This window comes from Alnus glutinosa, chromosome 9 (assembly GCF_958979055.1).
Source record: "Alnus glutinosa chromosome 9, dhAlnGlut1.1, whole genome shotgun sequence".
In the NCBI taxonomy this organism is placed as follows: domain Eukaryota; kingdom Viridiplantae; phylum Streptophyta; class Magnoliopsida; order Fagales; family Betulaceae; genus Alnus; species Alnus glutinosa.
In genome coordinates, this window is record NC_084894.1 from 1,031,106 (window position 1) to 1,052,887 (window position 21,782).

The 21,782-nt window shown below is 37.5% G+C and overlaps 2 protein-coding genes and 1 pseudogene across 2 annotated transcripts; 2 read left to right on the forward strand and 1 right to left on the reverse strand.

Annotated features, from left to right (window-relative positions):
* Positions 1 to 2,259: 2,259 nt before the first annotated feature.
* Positions 2,260 to 4,243, forward strand: LOC133878269 (peroxidase A2-like). Its single transcript, XM_062316804.1, has 4 exons — positions 2,260 to 2,533; positions 2,656 to 2,847; positions 2,960 to 3,128; positions 3,433 to 4,243. The coding sequence occupies exons 1-4, from the start codon at positions 2,309 to 2,311 to the stop codon at positions 3,888 to 3,890; spliced, it is 1,044 nt and encodes a 347-aa protein (XP_062172788.1). The 5' UTR covers positions 2,260 to 2,308; the 3' UTR covers positions 3,891 to 4,243.
* Positions 4,244 to 8,585: 4,342 nt separating this feature from the next.
* LOC133877635 (peroxidase 15-like) lies at positions 8,586 to 10,065 on the forward strand (annotated as a pseudogene).
* Positions 10,066 to 12,725: 2,660 nt separating this feature from the next.
* LOC133877636 (glycosyltransferase BC10-like) lies at positions 12,726 to 20,698 on the reverse strand. Its single transcript, XM_062316026.1, has 7 exons — positions 20,647 to 20,698; positions 19,950 to 20,008; positions 19,362 to 19,462; positions 17,078 to 17,149; positions 16,837 to 16,918; positions 13,198 to 13,278; positions 12,726 to 12,764 (listed from the first exon to the last, which is right to left on the reverse strand). Exons 1-7 carry the CDS (start codon positions 20,696 to 20,698, stop codon positions 12,738 to 12,740), a joined length of 474 nt encoding a protein of 157 aa, XP_062172010.1. The 3' UTR covers positions 12,726 to 12,737.
* Positions 20,699 to 21,782: the final 1,084 nt, after the last annotated feature.

Sequence of the window (21,782 nt, forward strand, 5' to 3'; positions counted from 1 at the left end):
TATTTAGTCAGGTGGGTCTCATAAATGCTCACTCACAACTACCTACCCAAATTCTATCAAATTCGAGCAAAAAAATTTGAGGGGATCTTAATTCAGTTTTGATAGCCGTCGAGTGAAAACATTTTTGTGAGTACTGTTATTGTGTGATTTGATGGCTGAGTTATGATGTAATTATTTTATATGTACTTGAACATGCATGTGTAGCAGTGTACCCATTAACTACAATTAATAAGGTCACAGAATTTTTACTTTAGGTCTCACGTTTGGTTTAAATAAAATTTTTTAAGGCATTTTGATTATTTTTATCTTACATTTAGTTTCTATTTTTTAACTATTCTTTGGACATGAATTAATAAAAAATTGATGAAAGTCGTAGATATATAATATTTTATTGTAAAAATTTTATTTATATTTATAATTTTATAATTACTTTATAGCATGTGGTTATGATTTTGCAAAACTTTATACTTTATAATATAAAAATTTTATATTCATAATTTTTTAATCATTGAAATACTCAAATCTTTTATTAAAAAAAGAAAAGGACAACTTTTCAATGGAGTGCGCCTGTAACTCAGTCTTGCCAATCGCCTTTATAATGATTTTATGTTATTATACTGATCGAATAACACATAAATTTAGGTAATTTAAAAGATAAATGATGTATGGAGTCTATTTGTTTTGTTCGAATAACACATAAATTTAGGTAATTTAAAAGATGAATGACGTATGGAGTCTACTTGTTTCGAAGCCTAATTAGCATGCAAGATTCAAGGCAAATGATCGATCTTTATAATCTTTTTATTTTTTATTTTTATTTTTAAGCTGCCTGAATTTTTATATTATTCACATTATCTAATAAACATAGAATCTTAGTTCAAACATGTTAATTATATTCTTTTTCATGTAAAAAAATGCTTGAGTGGCCCTGTAGTCTAATCAATTTAGACTTTTCCAACATGAATGCTTATGAACTACGTTAATGTCACCGAATTTATGAATTTCTAATCAATTTTAGACTTTTCCAATCTAATGAACCTTTCAAGGGTTCTGGCTTTATTTGACAAAGTACTGTACAGAACAGAATAGAGTAACACTATTTTTAACCTTATTTTCATATTTTTTAAAAATAATTAACATCAAAACATTCTTTTTTTTTTCTTTTTTTTATCACATCAATAATTTTTTATTACTATTAAAATAAATAAAACATTCACTACAATACAATTTTTTTTTTTTTTTACTTTTCTATACAAATTCTTTTTATTTTATATCACATCTACCACTTTTTACTAATTCTAAAATTAACTCTCCACTATTCTATTATGCACAATACTTTTCCAAACAAAACTTGTACGTCACTTGTGCCAAACATCTTGTCAATGATTTAATATTACTAAAAGATGGGATTATGAGCTTACCGTATTCTGAATAGCTTTATATGCGAGACTCATCTGTTCGGAATAAATTAAACTTGCAACTCTTTTTTCTTAAATATTTAAATTTTTGTGTTATTCGGATAGTTTATTGTTTATTTTATTATTATTTTTTTTAACGAAAAATCTGAGTATTTCATTGATTAAAGATCACGAACATAAAGCTCTTACATCATAAAGCATAAAGCTGTGCAAAATTATAGCCATATGCTATGAGGTACAAAGTTATAGATACAAACAAAATTCTTACAATAAAGTGCTATCTATGACTTTCATCTTCCACTAACCCACGTACAAAAATAGTTAAAGAACAGATCTGTTATGAGTAGACTAAATATAAGACAAAGGTAGCCAAATATTAATTATAGAAAATGTTATTTAAACTAGTCGTGAGAGATAACCCTCCATACCGAACTATCAAGATCGTGAGAGATAACCTTTCAGACATGACTAATCTTCATCTCATAGATCACCCATGAGGACAGATCTAAAGAGAAGAAAACTCTTATTCAAATAAAAAACACAACCAACAAATAACAGCAGTGATCAGGAAGAAGACGAACAGCACAACACAGATTGAAGTAAATGGATGGATGCATAGTAAAGAGGCCAAAATTATTGATCTAATCATAAAATATCTAAAAATAAAAGAAAATATCAGAATGAAAAAGGAGGGAGCTGATGCGCTCCGAGTAAGTGTTATTCCGATAGCTTACGGAACATCGATATCAGGCAAAACGTGTTATACTTCTTTATTTTATCTTCTTTTTCCTTTTTTTTTTTTTTTTTTTGGTGGGGGGGACTTTATAAAGGACCACAATTTGCTAGCTCTATCAAACATCCAAGTCATTCTTGTTTACAGAGAAAGATCGATGTCTTCTTCTTCTTCTTCTTCTTACTGTACTGTGATTGGTCTACTCTTGGCATTTTTGCTTGGAGGATCATCATGCAATGGATACCTGACTCCAACATTTTATAACGAAACATGTCCAAACGTGACGAGCATCGTACGTGGAGTCATTGAGCAGGCGTTGCTGACCGACACCCGGATTGGCGCCAGCCTTATCAGGCTTCATTTCCATGATTGCTTTGTCAACGTACGTCTCCCCAGCTCCTCATTTTTTGCTCTATTTCTTCCTCCCTTAATCTAATTAATATTGGTCATCAAGTACACTTTTGATTGTCTAAATTCTGCAGAAACATGTTAACTTTGTTGTAGGGGTGTGATGGATCAATTTTGTTGAACAACACCGACACCATAGAAAGCGAGAAAGAGGCTGGCCCAAATAATAACTCAGTAAGGGGTTTTGGTGTTGTCGATGACATAAAGACTGCGTTGGAATGCGCTTGTCCCGGCATTGTTTCCTGCGCCGATATCCTCGCCATTGCATCTGAAGCATCAGTTTCACTGGTATTGTATATATAAAACAACAAGACACCCTTCTCGATCTTCGATCAAACATTTATTTTAGTGTATGTTGTTTGCATGACAGACAAACTAATTATATCCATGCTCACTGCAGGCAGGAGGTCCCTCGTGGGATGTTTTACTTGGAAGAAGGGATGGCACAACAGCAAACCGAACTGGTGCTAATCTTGCCCTTCCAGGACCCACCGAGACCATAGCAGCTATAAAATTAAAGTTCTCAGACGTCGGCCTGAACACTAGTACCGATGTAGTTGCTCTCTCTGGTAACTCTTACTAACTTAGAGCATTCTAATTCATCTACCCAAATCTAATTTTTGCTAGTTAGGATACCAAAATAGCAGTAAAAGAAGCTGTACATATGTTCAGCAATTTGGATAAACATTTGTCATGATTTGGTTAATTGCTAATATATAGTGCTCACAAATGTAAACACAAAGTACTTTTAATCGATCTCTAAGATTCTCCATAGTCTCAATAAAGAACAAAGACAAAAATGGCATATTTGTGATGGAAACAATACACGTTTTCATAATTAAGGAATATTGGGCATGCATGCATAATCTTCAGGTGCTCACACTTTTGGACGCGCTCGGTGTCTGACTTTTAGCAACCGGCTATACAATTTTACCGGTGTTGGTGATTCTGATCCGACCCTGAACTCAACCTACTTAGAAACTCTCAAAGGAATATGCGCGGAGAACGGAACAGGGTCTGATCTGACCAATCTCGACCTCACCACGCCGGATGCTTTTGACAATAAATACTACTCTAATCTTCAAGTCAACGAGGGCCTACTGCAGAGTGATCAAGAGCTGTTCTCAACTACCGGGGAGGATACTATTGACATTGTTAACTACTATAGTGCTAACCAGACTGCTTTCTTTGTTGACTTTGTGGTATCAATGATCAAAATGGGGAATATCAGCGTGTTAACGGGGACACAAGGAGAAATTAGACTCAACTGCGCCGTAGTTAACGCAAACACTACTTCTGGATCAGATGGTCTCTTGCATAGCTCTATTTAAATGAGAGATAAGAGATGAGGCTGATCGAGTACGAATAAGCTAAATGCAAGCAAATATATGGTGTGTATATCTACACCTTTTGCTGCACATGTGGTGCTTTTGTGCAACTAACTATACGTATATGCAATCTTTTATCTGTGTTTTGAGTGTTTGATGCAAATAATTCTGTATGAATAAATGAGGGAGGCTTGAGTGATCGATGCTTTTCTCCCCTTTCATATATCGAAAGATCGAGTACGGTATGGACTATGTGTATTGAGATGGGGAATTTTTAGTGCTTTTATCCACCTGTTGTACTATATTTTATTAGTGAATTTCTTTTATGCCAAACCATATATATAAATTTTTGTGCTCTCTACGCGTACTTTCCACACTTTTTTTTATCATTCAAAATCTTAATTTGTTATTATAAACTAGTAAAATTTTGGGATACAAATCCACAACTTGGTTAGCGAGATTTGATTTGAAGAATGATCTCAACTTTTGTCATTTAAAGATGTGTGCTTTACTTTCATTAGCGGTGACAATTTATCTTCGTGTGTCGTGTTTGAATTATGTCGAAGTATGGGTATATAAAAAATTATATACCCTTTAATCTTAACCTAATAATTTCGTGTTTGGTTTGTGTTAAGTTCGTGAATCGTGTAAAAAATTATTAGACCTAAATGCCGCGTATCGGGTTCGGGTCATCTCGATGCATATATGGGTATAAAAATAAGACTGTATAAGTCAACCATAACCCATCATATTTAATTAAATGAGTTAAACTTTTCAATCTTAACCCACTAATTCTGTATTAGATTTATGGATAGTGTCAAAACTTGCTAACCCTTCCACACTTTCAGATTCTCCTCAATCGTCGCCAACAACAGCTTCGCCACCTTCCGAGGGAACAAGCCATCGAAATTGGCGTTGTCCACGACCATCAAAACCACCGACCGGGTCCCGCTAGTCGACGCCAACCTCCGGCTGATCGTGTGGTCGAAATTGAAGTCCGACAAGAGGTTCTCCACCGTCGGATCCCTCACCTTCCCGTAGTGCCTCAGCGAGTGGCACCGTGCGCACACCACTACCTTCTCAGAACTGAGCGTTTCGATCTCAGTCTCAGTCTCAATCTCGGGGTCGATTAAAAGGCCCTTCTTGAGCGAGCTAGGAAACTTGAACTCGTGAGTGCCCAACATGAGTTGGGCACGTGAGTGATAACTCGGGCCCTTCTCGGAGGGCTTGAGGAAGAAACTAGGGTGTTTAGGGTCCGAGCCTGCATGTGGACCCCACAGCTGGTGCACACGACGTGGGTAGTGGCCTCGTCGTAATTTCCATCGCGGGTGAGGGACAAAGATGGGTCGAAGAAAAATAACAGAAGGAATTGAGTGGCGGGGGTTTGATAGTGCTTTGAGGTTGGGGGTTTAGGGTTTGTGAGAGTGAAAAAGAAGGACAAGGGTTCGTGAGGGATTGGGCTAAGATTGAGAGTGAAAGGAAGAGAGGGTGATTCAACTTTTTGGTGAAGAAATGTTTCGAGCAATTGTGAGCATTTCTACTATGACAATTGTTTTCAACTCTTTCTTCTTCTTCTTCTGGGATGACAAGGGGTTTAAGTGCCTGTTGACTGAAGCAGTGTCGTTTCAGATGTAAACCAATTAAATGATGGCGTTTTTGTGTGACGAGGGCCAGTGAAGAGGAAAATTGCCCAAAACTCTAACCTAGTTGCTTTCCCAATATAAGCCCAGCCCATTCAATTCAACACACTACAAAAAAAAAATGACAATTATGGACAGTTTTTTTTTAGACGGTTTCTAAAACCATCTAGAATTAAAATTTTACAGACGGTTTTTAAACAACCGTCTGTAAATAAATAAATATGGACGGTTTGAATAAACCGTCTATAAATTTACAGACGGTTTGAAAAAAACCGTCTGAAATTATTGATATTAATGATATTTTTTTTAAAAAAATGATGACAAAAATCGTAGGAATTAAAAAAAAAATTATTAATTATGGACGGTTTGAGAAAAACTGTCTGGAAATTCATAAGGTAGTCAAATGACACGGATCAACCCCTCAGCCGTAGATTGAAACATTATCAACGGCTTATACACGTCTAAAAGAAAATGACGCAGATTGATAAGAAAATGAGTTAAATATGAACCCCAGCTGCCCCTCGATCTGAAACCCACATCGCACATTCACATGCAAAGAAGGCGTACAACCCACCACCACAGCCCCTCGATTTGAACCTTAGTCGGCCAAACGACAGCCCTCAGGACGACGGGATCTTGACGGAACATCGAGATTGGGGCGATGGGAGAGAGTGCTGGAGATGGAGTGCATGTAACGATCCACTCCCAATGACACAATACTGTCCGCTTTTGGCTCCCCATATCAGACTTCCCAGGAGGTCACCCATCCTGAGATTGCTCTCGCAGCGGCTTGCTTAACTGCGGAATTCTGATAGGTTCATTGCCATCACGGCTTTAAAACGCGTTGTGTCATAAATGGTACATTTATACATATAAGCACATCCTCATTCCCAGGCGATGTGGGACGTCACAATCACCCCCTCTTTGGACCCAGCGTCCTCGCTGGCGACCCTCATGGGATCACCCCATTCTTGGCATCCCAGCGAGTGCCCGTCGGCAACTCTCTTGGGCTTGTGCACGCTCCCACCATCTCAGGCTGGGCAATGGCTCTGATACCATTTGTAACGATCCACCCCCAATGACACAATACTGTCCGCTTTTGGCTCCCCATATCAGACTTCCCAGGAAGTCACCCATCCTGAGATTGCTCTCGCAGCGGCTCGCTTAACTGCGGAGTTCTGATAGGTTCATTGCCATCACGGCTTTAAAACGCGTTGTGTCATAAATGGTGCATTTATACATATAAGCACATTCTCATTCCCATGCGATGTGAGACGTCACTAAAAATAAATAGAGGTTGGTTCATTGTGACGCGTCCCACATCGCCTGGGAATGAGGATGTGCTTATATGTATAAATGCACCCTATATGACACAACGCGTTTTAAAGCCGTGATGGCAATGAACCTATCAGAACTCCACAGTTAAGCGAGCCGCTGCGAGAGCAATCCTAGGATGGGTGACCTCCTGGGAAGTCTGGTATGGGGAGCTAAAAGCGGACAGTATTGTGTCATTGTGGGTGGATCGTTACAGTGCAGGATTTGTCAAACCCATGCCAGTGTGCGTGGGTTTTCTGTCACTACATTTTTGGTCGGATTTGGCGAGGCCATCTGGGTTTCCGGCCGGATCTGGCGAGGTCATCTGGGTTTCGGGCCGGATCTGGCCGAAACCCACGCTCAGTATCTCTCTGCCTGGATACAAAGAGAGATTTGACCGGAATACCACGTATTCCGGCCGGTTCTCTCTTCCTCTCTCTTTCTCCGTCGCCGGCCGGTGTGCGTGGGTGACGGATCTCTCTTCCTCTCTCTCTTTCTCCGTCGCCGTTCGGATCTCTCTTCCTCTTTCCTTCTCTGTCGCCGGCCGGCATATATATGAAACATTCAGACCATATTAATATCCAAAAGCTAATTAAAATAAAATAATAAACGGAAAAAAAAAAAAAAAAAAAAAAAAACTAAGTTTGGACGGTTTTGGGCAAAACCATCTAGAATTTTTCTGGACGGTTTAGGCAAAATCGTCTAAAAATGTTTATGGACGGTTTGGACCAAACCGTCTGAAATTAAGGATGGTTTTGCCAAAACCGTCTAGAAATTCATTTAGCGACATTATATCCTAGACGGTTTTAAACTGTCTAGAAAAAACCGTTTGGAATTGTTTCCAGACGGTTTTAAACCGTCCAGAATTTGCTTTTTTTTTTTTTGGTAGTGACACCACAACCTCGGAGGACTGGAGGATCAGAATATCATAACATTACGTTACCCAAAAACAATAATAATAAAAATAAAAATAATGTAAAATCAATCTTAATGTTTGTACCGATTTGTAATAAGTTTTTAGGGATTTAAAAAGTAACTTAAAATTTCATATGGTAATCATAAATAACAAATAAATTCTTATGTTAACTTCTTATTTAAAATCTTTGCAGAAACTATTAGTATGTCACATTATCCCCAATCCGCATTTGGCACGTTTCCTTTTATAAAAAATAAAATAAAATAAAATAAAAAAGTACTGAAAATAAGAATAATAGGCTTCCAAATAGTTGGAATCGCATGAATTACTTTGCCAATTATTCTTAGAGAAGTTTACATGCGAATATACATATAATTAAACATATCTTTATTTTTATATCCAGACAATGTGTAACGTTGGGTTTAAACCATTAATTAATGTCCCCCCACACAAGAAATGGACAGAATTCTAGATGCTGGAAAGCTGAAATGAAATTTGCTATAATCTTATTGAATTACGCAACTCAAACGGTCAAAAACCATATAAATTAATGCAAGGCAGAATTTATTAGATAGTAAGAATCCAAGGAAAGGAATTAGTGTCTGACAATCTTTTCAGATTTTCACCCCGCCGATCGACCGCTTTTCATGATTAATATTGGTACTACGTAGTCTACGTTAATGTGACAGAACTCAAGAATTTCTAACCAACTTGAGAATTTTCCAATCTAACGTACATTTCAACGGTTAGAAAACACATATTTGTCACTTTATATAGAAATATTGAAGTTAATATTCTTGTTTATAGGATAATGTTACAGAATTAAAGATGTCTTCGTCTTATCACTGTACTGTGATAGCTCTATTCTGTGCATTTTTGCTTGGAGGATCTCTATGCCATTGCCATGGCAGGCTGACTCCAAGATTTTACGACGAAACATGTTCAAACGTATTGAGCATCGTGCGTGGAGTCGTTGAGGAGGCGTTGCAGAGTGATCCCCGGATTGGCGCCAGCCTTATCAGGCTTCATTTACATGACTGCTTTGTCAATGTACGTACTTGTAATTATTTTCTGCTCCAATTTCTTAGCAATTAATTAAACTTACTTATATATCGCTTAAATGGGATTAATTAATCATGTTTTAACTTTGTTGCAGGGTTGTGAATCTTGTGATGGGTCAGTTTTGTTGAACACCACCGGCAACGTACATAGAAAGCGAGAAAGAGGCTGTCCCAAATAATAACTCGGTGACGGGTTTTGGTGTTGTCGATGACATAAAGAATGCGTTGGAAAGCGCTTGTCCCGCCATTGTTTCCTGCTCTGATATATATCCTCACCATTGCAGCTGAAGCATCAGTTTCATTGGTATATATAATGACCAGACGCCCTTCGATCTCTTTAATCTTTTGTTTTAGTATATGTTGTTTGCATCACAGGCTAAGTAATATATATTCCAATCAATTTTTCTATTTGGATAGATAGTAATTTATTAACTTACTATTATTAACTTATGTCCCAAAAAAGGGAATTTACTTAATTTCTCAAACTTTGATCCAAATTATAATGTCCAAATTTTACAAAGTTGCAATTGATTCATTTCACTTAAGTCCCTTTCATTAGGTTTTTCAGTTACGTCCGTCCAACCAAAAATAGATAAAATGTCCCATTACACATAAAGAGGGTGGTCGAACCACCTTTTGACCAAATGGTAGTGGCCTAACCACCCAACTACCTCTCAGGTTTTATTTTTTCTTTGTAATTAATTTTTATATTTTTTACTTTTTATTGCGTATGTTTTGATGAAGAATTGGCATGCATAACTTTTCAGTTGCTTACACATTTGGAAGTGCTCAGTGTGTGACTTTCAGTTACCGATTATATAAGTTCAATAGCACCGGCAATCCCGATCCAACCCTGAACTCAACCTACTTAAAAACTCTCCGAGGAATATGCCCAGAAAAAGGAACTGGGTCTGGGACTGAGCTGACCAATCTGGCAATCTCGACGTCACCACGCCGGACGCTTTTGACAATTCCTACTTCTCTAATCTTCAGGTCAACAAGGGGCTTCTGGAGAGTGATCGAGAGCTATTCTCAACTACAGGGGAGGATATATCTACCATTGACATTGTCAACAGCTATAGTGCTATAACCAAACTGCTTTCTTTGCTGACTTTGTGGTATCAATGATCAAAATGGGGAATATCAGCGTGTTAACGGGGATAGAAGGATAAATTAGACTCAACTACACCACAGTTAATGCAAACACTATTTCTGGATCAAATGGTCTCTTGCATAGCTCTATTTAAATGAGAGACAAGGCTTTCTATTCCTTTTTGAATAGCCCAAGGTTTGATGGGCCTCCAATGAATTTAAAAGAGTTGTCTCCTCCTCCTTATTCTTTCTCTTTGCTCTTATTTATAGGATTATGGGCGGTTTAAGCGGCTGCGGGCTAAAACGATGAAGCTTCAATTGTAAAAAGTTAAAATGATGAGACATCTTAAAATCATTCATTGACGACTGACGCCCTACCTCCAAAAACAGGTCAAACCAATGTATCCTACGGCCCACAGGCCACAGTGCTCCAAAAGGTCAAACCACGAGTCCCTCTTTCGCTGTGCCTGTGAGGGAAAAAGAAAAAGAAAAAGAAAGAGAAATAGAAAAGAAACAGGGACCATCGAGCCACGCAAAAGCCTGTCACTCACAACAGGGACCATCCAACCCTATTAACTTGAAGGAATGTGTGCACAATCCACATTCACAATTCTTATATAATTTAATACATATCGATAAAGAAGAATGCTAGACATTCAAATATTTTTTTTTTAAGAATTTAGTTTTAGCTTAATGTGTCATAATTTTATAAGATTTATCATTTTGAGAAGCGTGAATTGTGACACATCAGGTTAAAACCAAATTAAATTCTAAAAAAAAATGTTGAGATGTCTAGCATTTTTTATTGGTGAGATTCATGCATATGGGTCTTATCATGCATGGATCTCATCAATATTTTTTGAGTTGCATGTGTAAGAGTTGTGAATTTGGGTTATACAAAAATCATTTTCTTAACTTAAATTTTGGAGGTTCTTTCAAACTCTTCTACATGACTATCGTCTACAATTATTTGTTTAAAATTTAAGAAAATTCAAACGGAAAAGTGTGAGATACCAATTATAGAATTTATTCATCGAATAAGTGGTTGAGCAGTCGACTTATGGAACCTACTGCCCGAATTTAAGAGCGAGTAATTATAGAATTTAGACTATCTTAATCCTTTTTTCTTTATGCATGTTTTGATGCCAGCCTTTTTGGGTGACCGCACCACCATAACCCCTCAAAGAATCTAGTGTTGATGCGGCAATGGCTATGGATCCACTCTTTATTGTAGCATAGATCTGAAAATTGTAATGCTATTGTTAATTGTAGGAGTTCATATATGAGCAATGGGTTATAAACACTATCATACCATATAAAGTGGTGATTTAAGGTTATAAGGACACATGTTCATCAATTTTATACTTCATCATAGAAAATAAATTCTTCTAAGCATTTTAACCTGAGCTACACGTTTTCTTTTGAAATTTCTTTTTATTTGCAAGCTACATATGCACCCAGTGTGTCTTGAATCCACCTCCATCCCACTATAATGGGTGAGAAAGCACATTTTGAGGGGCGTTGAAGTCCCGAACTCACCCTATACCCTGTTCTTCTTATAGGGGAGGAAGTACCCTATGAGGTCTTAAAACTACAACCTCAACCTTCAATCCATTCTTACACGAAAGAAGTGTCATTTGAACCAGAGCTCATTATCTTATAAAGAGTAATGCTAGTTAATAGACTCTTGTACAACTGTCTGTATAAGAGTATACTAAATAGAATTACTTTCTTATAAACTATGAAATGAATTTAAGCCTACATTCTCTGTTTCTCTCTCTCTCTCTCTTTCTCACACACACACACACCTATTATTATTTTATATATATATATATAGTGATGGAACTAGAGGGGGGGCTGGTGGGGGCCATGGCATCACCTTCAAGATCACTCATCTAAGAAGGAAGCATAAAGAACAAAAATAAATAATAGTGATCCCAATTGGAACTCATGATACTTGCGAAAACCAATCAATATAGAGCACAAAAATAAATGAACCTGTCAATATTAATTAATTGATGGAGATTGATCATTAGATAAGAATTGCTTAAATAACAATGGTAACAGTGCTGAAAGCACAACCACAATATGCTGCAAAAATTTAACAAAGATACAAGGGAAATGTAAGACATACGGCAAGCAATGTCTGCACATAGTGTTCATCGGGAATACAGTTATGTTGCTTCTGAAGTTTCTGCATTTGGTATTTAGGCCAAAATCAGAACACATTATCATTCAATTGAAAGGGGAACATATATATTTCTTTAGCATAAGATAAAGGGAACTGTCGCAAGAACATCTGCAAGACAATCTATAAGATATAAGCTTAACTCCTCCTTCACTATAAGCCATGTAAACCTACATGAAGAGAGTAACTTTATTTCTTTTTTGGCATTTATATGCGTGCCACTTGATTTACTATGGGCATATTCAGTGCTGCTGCTAGAAGAGCAAGGGAAAATACAAAAGAAGAAGAAACATCCAAGTATAGAAGTTATAATAAAATCTATATGTCAAAAGGGTATGAATTTGCAAGTGCATTTCCCATATTGATGAAGCTGATGCTTCAGCTTCATAAAAAAAAAAAAAAAAATATTGATGAAGCTGATGCTCTTCAAATTATTGACTGCATGTAAACTCTATTATAGACTGATACCTCAAATTTATTTACTTAAACTAGAAACCAGTAAATTGTTACACATGAGAAATTGTTTTTGCAAAATATGATATTAAAGAAATTGTTTGTAGATAAAGGTAAGAGAAACTATCTTCTACATCTATCAACAAAAGTCAGCAATCAAAGATCACTTACAATATTCAGCTTTCCCTATCTTGCATCTACAGGGGGGCGTCTCTGCAATAGGAGAAGCACTGAAAATAAGTTGTTGCATATTGAAAAAACTGAAATTTCAGCTTTGGACTACTTCCTGTCAACTAGAAATTTTCTACAGCGTAAGGTCACAATTGTAAGACCAACCATGCATTGTTTTAACTTAGAAATAAAGAAGAAAAGCATAAGAATACATATAAAAACAATGTCATACTCTCAACATGGTAAAGGTACACATCATTATTTTTTAATTAGCAAAAGATATGAATGCAAAAGTTTTTAATGGCGGACAAAACATTTATGCAGAGGTACGTAGCTTTCAAAACCAGTGTAATTTTGCTAATTAACCTTACTTTTTTATAAATGATCACAAAGAAACACATTTGAAGTTTTGAGCACCACATCAGAGTAAGGGTACACATGTATGAAACCTGATATAAAACACTCAATTACATACCTTGCAAAACTTCTTGAATACTGAAAGAATATCTTCATCATCTACAATGACTTCTGCATGGCTTCGAACTAAAGTGATCCACTGCAATTGCAAAATCAAAATCATCTTAGAGCGCATAGTATGAATCTGTAGCAATAAAAATGCGCATTTCTATCCTGATCCTAGGTTAAATGATAATGACATCTAAACAACTAGCGCTTTTGAAGACTGTTTATTTCGCTCCCCAAACAAAGAAGACTGGCTCTACAACCTACAAAGTGGAACTGATGGTCTTTAACAAAAGTAGTTCCCAGAGTTAAGGCCAGGCTCAAGAAGCAACATCCTGTGGGTATCTACAGCAACTTCTTATATCCACATTTCACACAACTTAAACCCCTGAATCTAGATTTTGCTCATCTTTTCTCCACTTCTGGGTCAGCTGAGACTCCAGATTTCCTTCATTTATTTGAGCCAATGATATCCGATGAGGTTAACCAGGACCTTTGTGCTATTCCTTCGGAACAGGAAATTTCTGAGGTCCTCTTTAGTATTGGTGCTACCAAAGCCCCTGGACCTGATGGATTTACGGGATTTTTTTTTTTCAGACATATTGGAGTACTGTCAAAGAAGTGGTCCTCAATTGTGTTTGGGATTTTTTTAGGGGACATCACCTTCTGCGGGAGCAAAATCATACCTTTATTGCTCTTAACCTGAAACGTCTGGGACCTTTCATGGTAAATCATTTTCGACCTATCAGTTTGTGCAACCTTGTCTATAAACTTATTTCGAAGATTTTGGCCAATCGCTTAAAAGGTATCCTTCACCTGTTCATCTCTCCCCAACAATCTGCTTTTGTTCCATCACGAACTATTCAAGATAGCTCCATCTTGGCACAGGAATTGTTGCATACTCTTAAATCTAAACAAGGTCGGGGGGCCTTATGGCTGTTAAAGTAGACATGGAAAAGGCTTTTGATCGAATGGAATGGGAATTCCTTTTATCCATCTTGGGTAAGCTGGGTTTTCATCCTACCTGGATTTCGTGGATTCACATTTGTATATCTACCACCTCCTTTTCTATTCTCATTAATGGCCCTCCATTTGGGATGTTTTCCCCCTCCTGGGGTCTTCGGCAAGGGGACCCTTTATCCCCTTTCCTTTTCATCCTCAGTACAGAAGTTCTTTCTCGTTTGATTCATCATCAGAAGTCTATAGGTCTTCTTAAAGGCATTAAAATAGGGAAGCACTGCCCCCCTATAACTCACCTTTTATTTGCTGACGATCTCCTCATTTTTGCCAAAGCTACTTTAACTGAGGCTCATACTATCAAATCCTGTTTAGATTCCTATTGTGCTTGGTCTGGGCAACAGGTCAATGAGGCTAAATCCTCCATTCTCTTCAGTAAAAATACCTTGGCCTCAACGATTAGAAGCATTAAGGGTATTATTCCTTTCCATGATTCATCCTTATCAGCTACTTATCTCAGTCTTCCGTACTTTCTTGGGAACTCCAAGAAGAGAGCGTTTCAACCGATTCTGGATAAGGTTTTACATAAAATTGAGGGTTGGAGAGCCAAAACTCTCTCTCAGGCTGGCCGTATAGTTCTTATCAAGGCTACTGCTTCGGCTATTCCATCTTATGCCATGAGCACCTTTCTTCTGCCTGATTCCCTGTGTTCTTTGCTAGATCGCCATTTTAAAAATTTCTGGTGGGGTTTTCCTCGTGGTAAAGCCAGAAATCTATCTCTCAAGTCTTGGCGTTCCATCTGTCTTCCTCAGGATAAAGGTGGTTTGGGGATCCGCACTAGGAAGTCTACCAATTTAGCTCTTCTGACAAAGCTTGGATGGACATTTATAAATCAGGGCCATAAAGTCTGGGTTCATCAGCTGTCAAAGAAATATATTCCTTATGGGAATTTTTTCTCAGCCCTCCTGCCCCATCTTCTTCTTGGCTATGGAAAGGTATTCAGAAATGTAAACCTTTCCTTACTGCAAGTGCCTGTCTCCAAGTTTCAATCTCTTCGGATTTTCCTATCAAGACTACTGCACGGGTTCCTACTCTGTCATCTTTTATTCCTCATGCAAAATTCCCAAATAACAGGGAACAACCGGTGGGTTTTATTTCGGATTTTATTCAGACTGGCACGAATAAATGGAATCTCAATGCCCTTCACTCCGTCTTTGATGATGTCTCGGTTTTGGAGATTTCAAAAATTCATATTTCTCTCGATACCCAAACCCGTTATTTCTGGACCTTTTCTACCTTCGGCAAGTTTTCTACGAAATCTGCATATCTTCAGCTTCAGGAATCCCTGCCTGCTCTTCCTGCTTTGGATGGTGTGTCCTCCTCTTTTTGGAAAAAGCTCGGGAAATTAAAGCTAAATGATCGTTCGTGACACTTCCTCTGGAAAATTGCTTGGAACATCTTGCCTACTAGAGAACGCTTACAGTCTATTTTTCTTTCACCAGATCCATTGACTCATGTCCATTATGCAATCAGGATGTGGATTCTCTATCCCATCTGTTTTTTCGCTGCACCTTTGCTCAGATAATTTGGCGTCTTTCCCCCTGACCGATTGATTCTTCGGTTCTTTCTTTTTCATCAAATGTGGATTGGATTAAGGTGATTCTCTCTCCTGGGAAATACTTGCATATTCCTCTGGACGAACATCATCATTTCCAAATTTTTGCTGTTGTGGCATGTGATTATTTATGGACTTCTCGGAACAAGGCTTACCATGACGGTATTTCTATCAATGCCTTATCCTTATCTTGTCAGATTAATAAAGTGGCTAAGGAACACTCATAGGCTTGGTTTTCTCTTAGCCCTTCGCCGATTATCGAAAAATGGCTTCCTCCTCCTCAGTCTTCATTCAAGATAAACTTTGATATTGCCATCAGGAAAAATTTCTCAGCCCAGTCAGCAGTTTGCCGCAATCATCAAGGGCAAATCACTAAAGCGGTTTCAATCATCAACCCTCCCTATCAACCAAATATGGGGGAAGCTCTTGCGGCTCAATTAGCCATCTCCTTGGCTGTCTCTTTGAATCTCTCACAGGTTCTTATTGAAGGCGATTCTCAAACAGTTATCTATGCTTTGCAGGATCCCTCTATTACTCGGGATTGGACTATTTCTTCTATTATCCATCATACTATTGATTCTATACCACCGCATCTTTCTTGGCTTGCTCGAAAAGTTGATAGAAGTGCAAACTTCTGTGCTCATTATTTAGCACAAAGGGCCGCAGCCAGCATCACAACTGCCAGCATTCCCAGTTCTTTTTCAAGTTACTTGTCTCCAGGCTCCTCAATCCAAATTGTCAACGGGAAGGATCCACCCTCTTTTGGTTTCTTCTTTTTCTCTTAGTTTTCTCTTGTTCTTGTTTTTAGTTTCGGTCTGTTGTTGGGTTGTTCCCTACGTACTTATAAAAAAGAAAAAAAAAAAAAAAAACCCTGAATCTAAGCCAACTTGTCTAACATTTTGTCACACATAAGAGTACCAAAGTAAGAGAAGTATATGTTAAATCGAAGTTTACTTCTTTGTCAACTCTGCAGTACACAGTAAATGGAAACATAAAACAATAATTCTTTTTTATAATTGACCACCAAAGTGGGAGTGAAGGGGACTATGATGCACGCAAAGGTCATGAAAGATACATAACCTGGGACCCTTTTCGCCATTTCTCCTTTGGTATTATAGGTGACATCTTGGGGTTGTAGCGGCCCTCCTTCTTATCAAGAAAGCTACAACAAAATTAACGACACAAATCACAACTTAAGAATTCTTCGATTGACAAACAAGTCGAAAGGGTGAAATAATGGCAAAGAAAACTTTCCATTGATATTGAGCCATCTAAAAAGAATTAGTGCTCAGCACCTCAAGAATTAAAGTCGTCCATCTACCTGTCCATCAAACTCCTTGGAGAATACATCACATAGTTGTATATGTAGCTAAAGTTGTACAGAGGAACACAACTGCAATATAGAGAAGAGAAACTTTGATGTATACAACATTGCCAAGTGAACATGACTAGAATATAGAGAAAAAGAAACTTAGATGTACAAAACGTTGGCAAATTAATTCCCCCCCTAACCCCCTACCCCCCCACCCCTACCGTGGGCAAAAGAAAGGACGACATAACAATTCTGTTGATGGGTAAGCAGACATAATATGATGCAAAAGTTCATTTTCTTGTCCTAGAAGTCACAACACTCTGAATAAGTTGTTCTCTATTTCTTTTGTTCGTCATTGTGATGGAGGCATTTAGTAAGCTGTTCTTCATTTCTGTTCAAAGGGGCTTTCTCTTTGGCTTCTCTGTGGGCTCTAGTAGCAATGGAGTGATTAATATTTCTCATTTATTATTCGCAAACGATACCTTAGTTTTCTGCAGGGCTAGTCCTGATCATCTTCTCTATCTTCGTATGTTATTACTGTCCTTTGAAGCTGTTTCAGGTTTGAAGATTAATTTGGATAAGTCAGTTTTGGTTCCTATGGGTCTTGTGGATAATATGGATGATCTTGCTAGCATTTTGGGCTGTGGAGTCTCTTCTCTTCCTTTAAAGTACCTTGGCCTTCCGTTGGAGGCCCCTTTTAAGGCTAAGTCTAGCTGGGATGAGATAGTTGAAAAGATCGAGAGACGGCTGGATAGCTGGAAGCGGTTGTATTTGTCGAAGGGTGGCAGAGTAACCTTGATAAAAAACACTCTCTCTAATCTTCCTACGTACTTTCTATCTCTACTCCCTATTCCTTCCAGTGTTGCTAGTCTTATAGAGAAGCTGTATCGAGACTTCCTGTGGGGTGGCATAAGTGAAGAATTTAAATTTCATCTGGTTAATTGGTCCAAGGTTTGTTCTCCTATATCAAGTGGTGGATTGGGCATCAGGAATTTGAGGATTTTCAATTAGGCTCTTTTAGGGAAGTGGCTGTGGCACTATGTTCATGAGAGAGAGGCTTGGTGGAAATCTGTAGTAGATGCAAAGTACGGTTCTACTTGGGATGGTTGGTGTTCTCTAGATCCCCCTGGGTCACATGGAGTAGGGCTATGGAAGAATATTAGGAAAGGGTGGAGTTTGTTTTGCAACCATACCAGACTCTTGTTGGGAAACGGATCTAGGATCCGTTTTTGGGATGATGTGTGGTGTGGTGAGGTGCCTCTTAAGGAAGCTTTCCCAGTTTTGTATAGCATTGCGCGTGACAAGGATGCTCTTGTTGCAGACCATTTGGTTGTGGTGAGCGGGTCTTATCAGTGGGATGTTAGTTTCTTCCGAGCGGCCCACAACTGGGAGGTGGATGTATTGGCCTCATTTTTCTCTTTGTTGTACTCAACCAGAGTGAATTATGATGGGGAGGATCAGCTTTGGTGGTCTCCTTCTCACAAAGGGAAATTTGATGTTAGATCTTTCTATAAGGCTCTTGCTTGCAAAGAGGCTATTCATTTTCTCTGGAAAAGTATTTGGCGGACCAAAGTTCCCTTGAAAGTGGCTTTCTTTGCTTAGACGGCAGCGCAAGGGAAGATCCTTACCTTGGACAATCTCAGGAAGAAGCGTGTCATTGTGATTGATAGATGTTGCATGTGCAAAATGAATGGGGAGTCAGTGGATCACCTTCTTCTCCATTGTGAGGTTGCACGTGCCCTGTGGAACGTCATCTTTAGTCGCTTCAGTCTGTCTTGGGTTATGCCTCTTCGGGTGGTAGATTTATTCGCTTGTTGGTGGACGGGTGGTCACTCCCGGAGTGCAGCGGTGTGGAAGATGGTCCTTTGTTGCCTTTTGTGGTGCTTATGAAGGAAACGTAATGATAGGCAGTTTGAGGACAAAGAAATAACCATTGAGGATCTCATTTCCTTTTTCTTTCATTCTTTGTACTCTTGGTCAGCTGCGTTCCTCGCACATCTAACGTTTAGTTTTAATGATTTCTTTGTATTGTTTTATACTTCCTCTTAGATGCCTTTCTTGTATACTTCCTGTGTACTTGATTGCGCTTTGCACTTTTTTAATGATATTTCTCTTACTTATAAAAAAAAAATAAAAGTAAGAAAATAACCAAATTCATTTATATTGCACAATAGCAGAATGAGACTAGTGCAATGGTGATTCTAAGTCGTATGCAGATTTTTTAAGCATTTAGAAAGCCCCTGAATAACGGAAATATATATAATTCATTTGTTATAATGGTAAGGGCATCGACCTGTCAGAGAGTAGAACAAATCTTTGATTTGCTGGATCCTCAAGAGTTGCCTCAAGTAACAACTTCTCCGCGGCAATCATACTTGATTCTCCCCATCCCACCTGCAATACATGACCACCCAATTCACATTCATGTCAACAACATCCAATAACCAAAAGGAGATTAAAACAAAAGTAATTAGCACTACATTTGGTCTCCAAGAATATATGGGAAAACAAGGGAAATAAAAATTTTAGTCTTAAATTTTCAATACTGAATATATCTTAGCTCGGTTATCCATATCATCACTATTTAGCTTACTTGTCAGAGTTTTCAATATTAACGAAAAGAAAAGGAGAAATGTAAAATAGAAAAGATTTTTTAAAAAATGACTACCCGGCCCCTTTGACGGATATGGCAACCGGACCACCTCATAGACGATGCAAAAAGAATTGCTATCAGCGTGGCTTAAAGGGCTCCTAGGTAAATATAACCCTATACTAAAATAAAAAGTAAAATGTTTAATTATTTAATTAGTATTGTAACATAAAACGAATGCTTACTGTCGGTTTTTATATATTGGCTATATTATGTCGATAAAAACGTTACCATATCGGGAACTTCGTATTTCCCTGCAGCCCATCCGGATAGCTTGAAGTTGTAACTCTCTGCTTTTGTAAAAAGCGTAAGTGAAAATTTCGATTTCCACGCGACATTACGACATCATCAGAATTATAAATATTGACAGCGGAATATTTTTTTTTCTTAACAATAACACATCAGAGCTGACTGAATTACCTCAATATATAAAAATACTAACCAATTGTTCTGATATAATAAATACATTCAAAATAATAACATATGTGCCACATGCGTCACTAAATAATATTTAAACATTGTCTTCAACTAATACAACTTAACATATAAAAATATTACATATCAACTTAAAAGTCTTTAACCACACTATAATAATATTATCATAATATTCCTAGTAGTTCCGTTCTTCAATCCATCATGCAAAAACTCGCATGAGATTGCAGTAACCACCACAATCTCATGCTGTGGTCAAGTGAGTCAACGGTCCTTGACCACATAATGAAATATTGAATCATTTAAAAGTACACTATACAATCATATAATGACAATTATATGTATGCACAATTTCAATATTCATTTATGCCTCGGGATTTAAACCGTGTGACTTATTATTGATTAATGCCATAGGGTCTAAGCCTTGGTCTTATTATTATTAGTGAATTACTGATCAGTGCATGTGGACTCTCACCATCTTAGGTCTTATTAAAACCTATAGTCTGAATCAGTACTGCCTCAGGACTGTTTCCCTTGGTCTTTGCCATGGGACTATACCCCTTAGTCTTTGCCTTGGGACATTAACCCTCAGTCTGACTGATTGATTGATGCATTGAGACTTTCACCCGCAGTCTTCGCCTTAGGACTATACCCCTTGGTCTTTGCCTTGGGTTGCTAACCTTCGGTCTTTTCTTGTTAACAAGTCATATGTTCTCACAGTAAAATATGCAATGACAGTTTATCAATATAATCATTAATCATATCAATAATATATTAAATAAATAGGCACAGTTCCAAACAAAACATGTTACACACAACTCGTATACAATTACATAAATCAGACTTCAACACATAATCAAAAATACCACACGTATCATCCTCAGTGAGTAAGAAATACTCACTGCAGTGACATATACATTATTCCAAACAAACATGTTAAATACCAAACAACTCACATACAATTAAATAAAACAGACGTCACAATATCATCAAAGACCACCGACACGTATCATCCCCAGTGAGTAAGTAATACTCACAACAGTGACATATTCAAAGCTCCAAACAAAGCATGTTACAAACAACTCGTATACCATTAAATAAAACAAAGATCACTACATTCATCAAAGACTGCCAACACGTATCACCCCCGGTGAGTAAGTAATACTCACAGTCAGGGACGGATCTAAGGGGGGGCTGGCAGGGGCCATGGCCCCCCCTCAATTCCAAAAAAACAACAAAAAAATATTAGGTAAAAAAATATTTATAAGGGAAAAAAATAAAATTTAGTCTACTGCATGGCTCCAACCAATAATATTTTTTTGGCTCTTGGCCCCTGCCCATAAGTGTTTCTGGCACCATCCCTGCTCACAGTTATTTCCAGCTTCCAAAAAGGTTCACAGATAATTGTTCACTGCAATATATATTTAATACAAATAATAGTGAATCAGTACAACCCATTAATAAACTCATCTTAACTTTATTTTTATTTTTAACCTTTAAATCTTAACATAATCTCTAACATCATTTAGACATAATAATGACATATAAAATAGTTTAATTATAATGCCACATATTTCATGTGGGCATTATAACATCATTTATTATTAAATAATTAAAATACCCTTTTACTAA

Bases quoted from the DNA above. Each gene is read 5' to 3' on its own strand.
- LOC133877636 (XM_062316026.1), bottom strand. From the start codon at position 20,698: ATGGCAAAGACCAAGGGAAACAGTCCTGAGGCAGTACTGATTCAGACT. The intron at 20,009-20,646 runs GTTTTAATAAGA...TTACAAAAGCAG, and splicing joins AGTACTGATTCAGACTATAG to AGAGTTACAACTTCAAGCTA. The intron at 17,150-19,361 runs GTCGATGCCCTT...TCTATATTGCAG, and splicing joins TTTGTTCTACTCTCTGACAG to TTGTGTTCCTCTGTACAACT.
- LOC133878269 (XM_062316804.1), top strand. From the start codon at position 2,309: ATGTCTTCTTCTTCTTCTTCTTCTTACTGTACTGTGATTGGTCTACTC. The intron at 2,534-2,655 runs GTACGTCTCCCC...ACTTTGTTGTAG, and splicing joins TCCATGATTGCTTTGTCAAC to GGGTGTGATGGATCAATTTT. The intron at 2,848-2,959 runs GTATTGTATATA...TGCTCACTGCAG, and splicing joins CTGAAGCATCAGTTTCACTG to GCAGGAGGTCCCTCGTGGGA.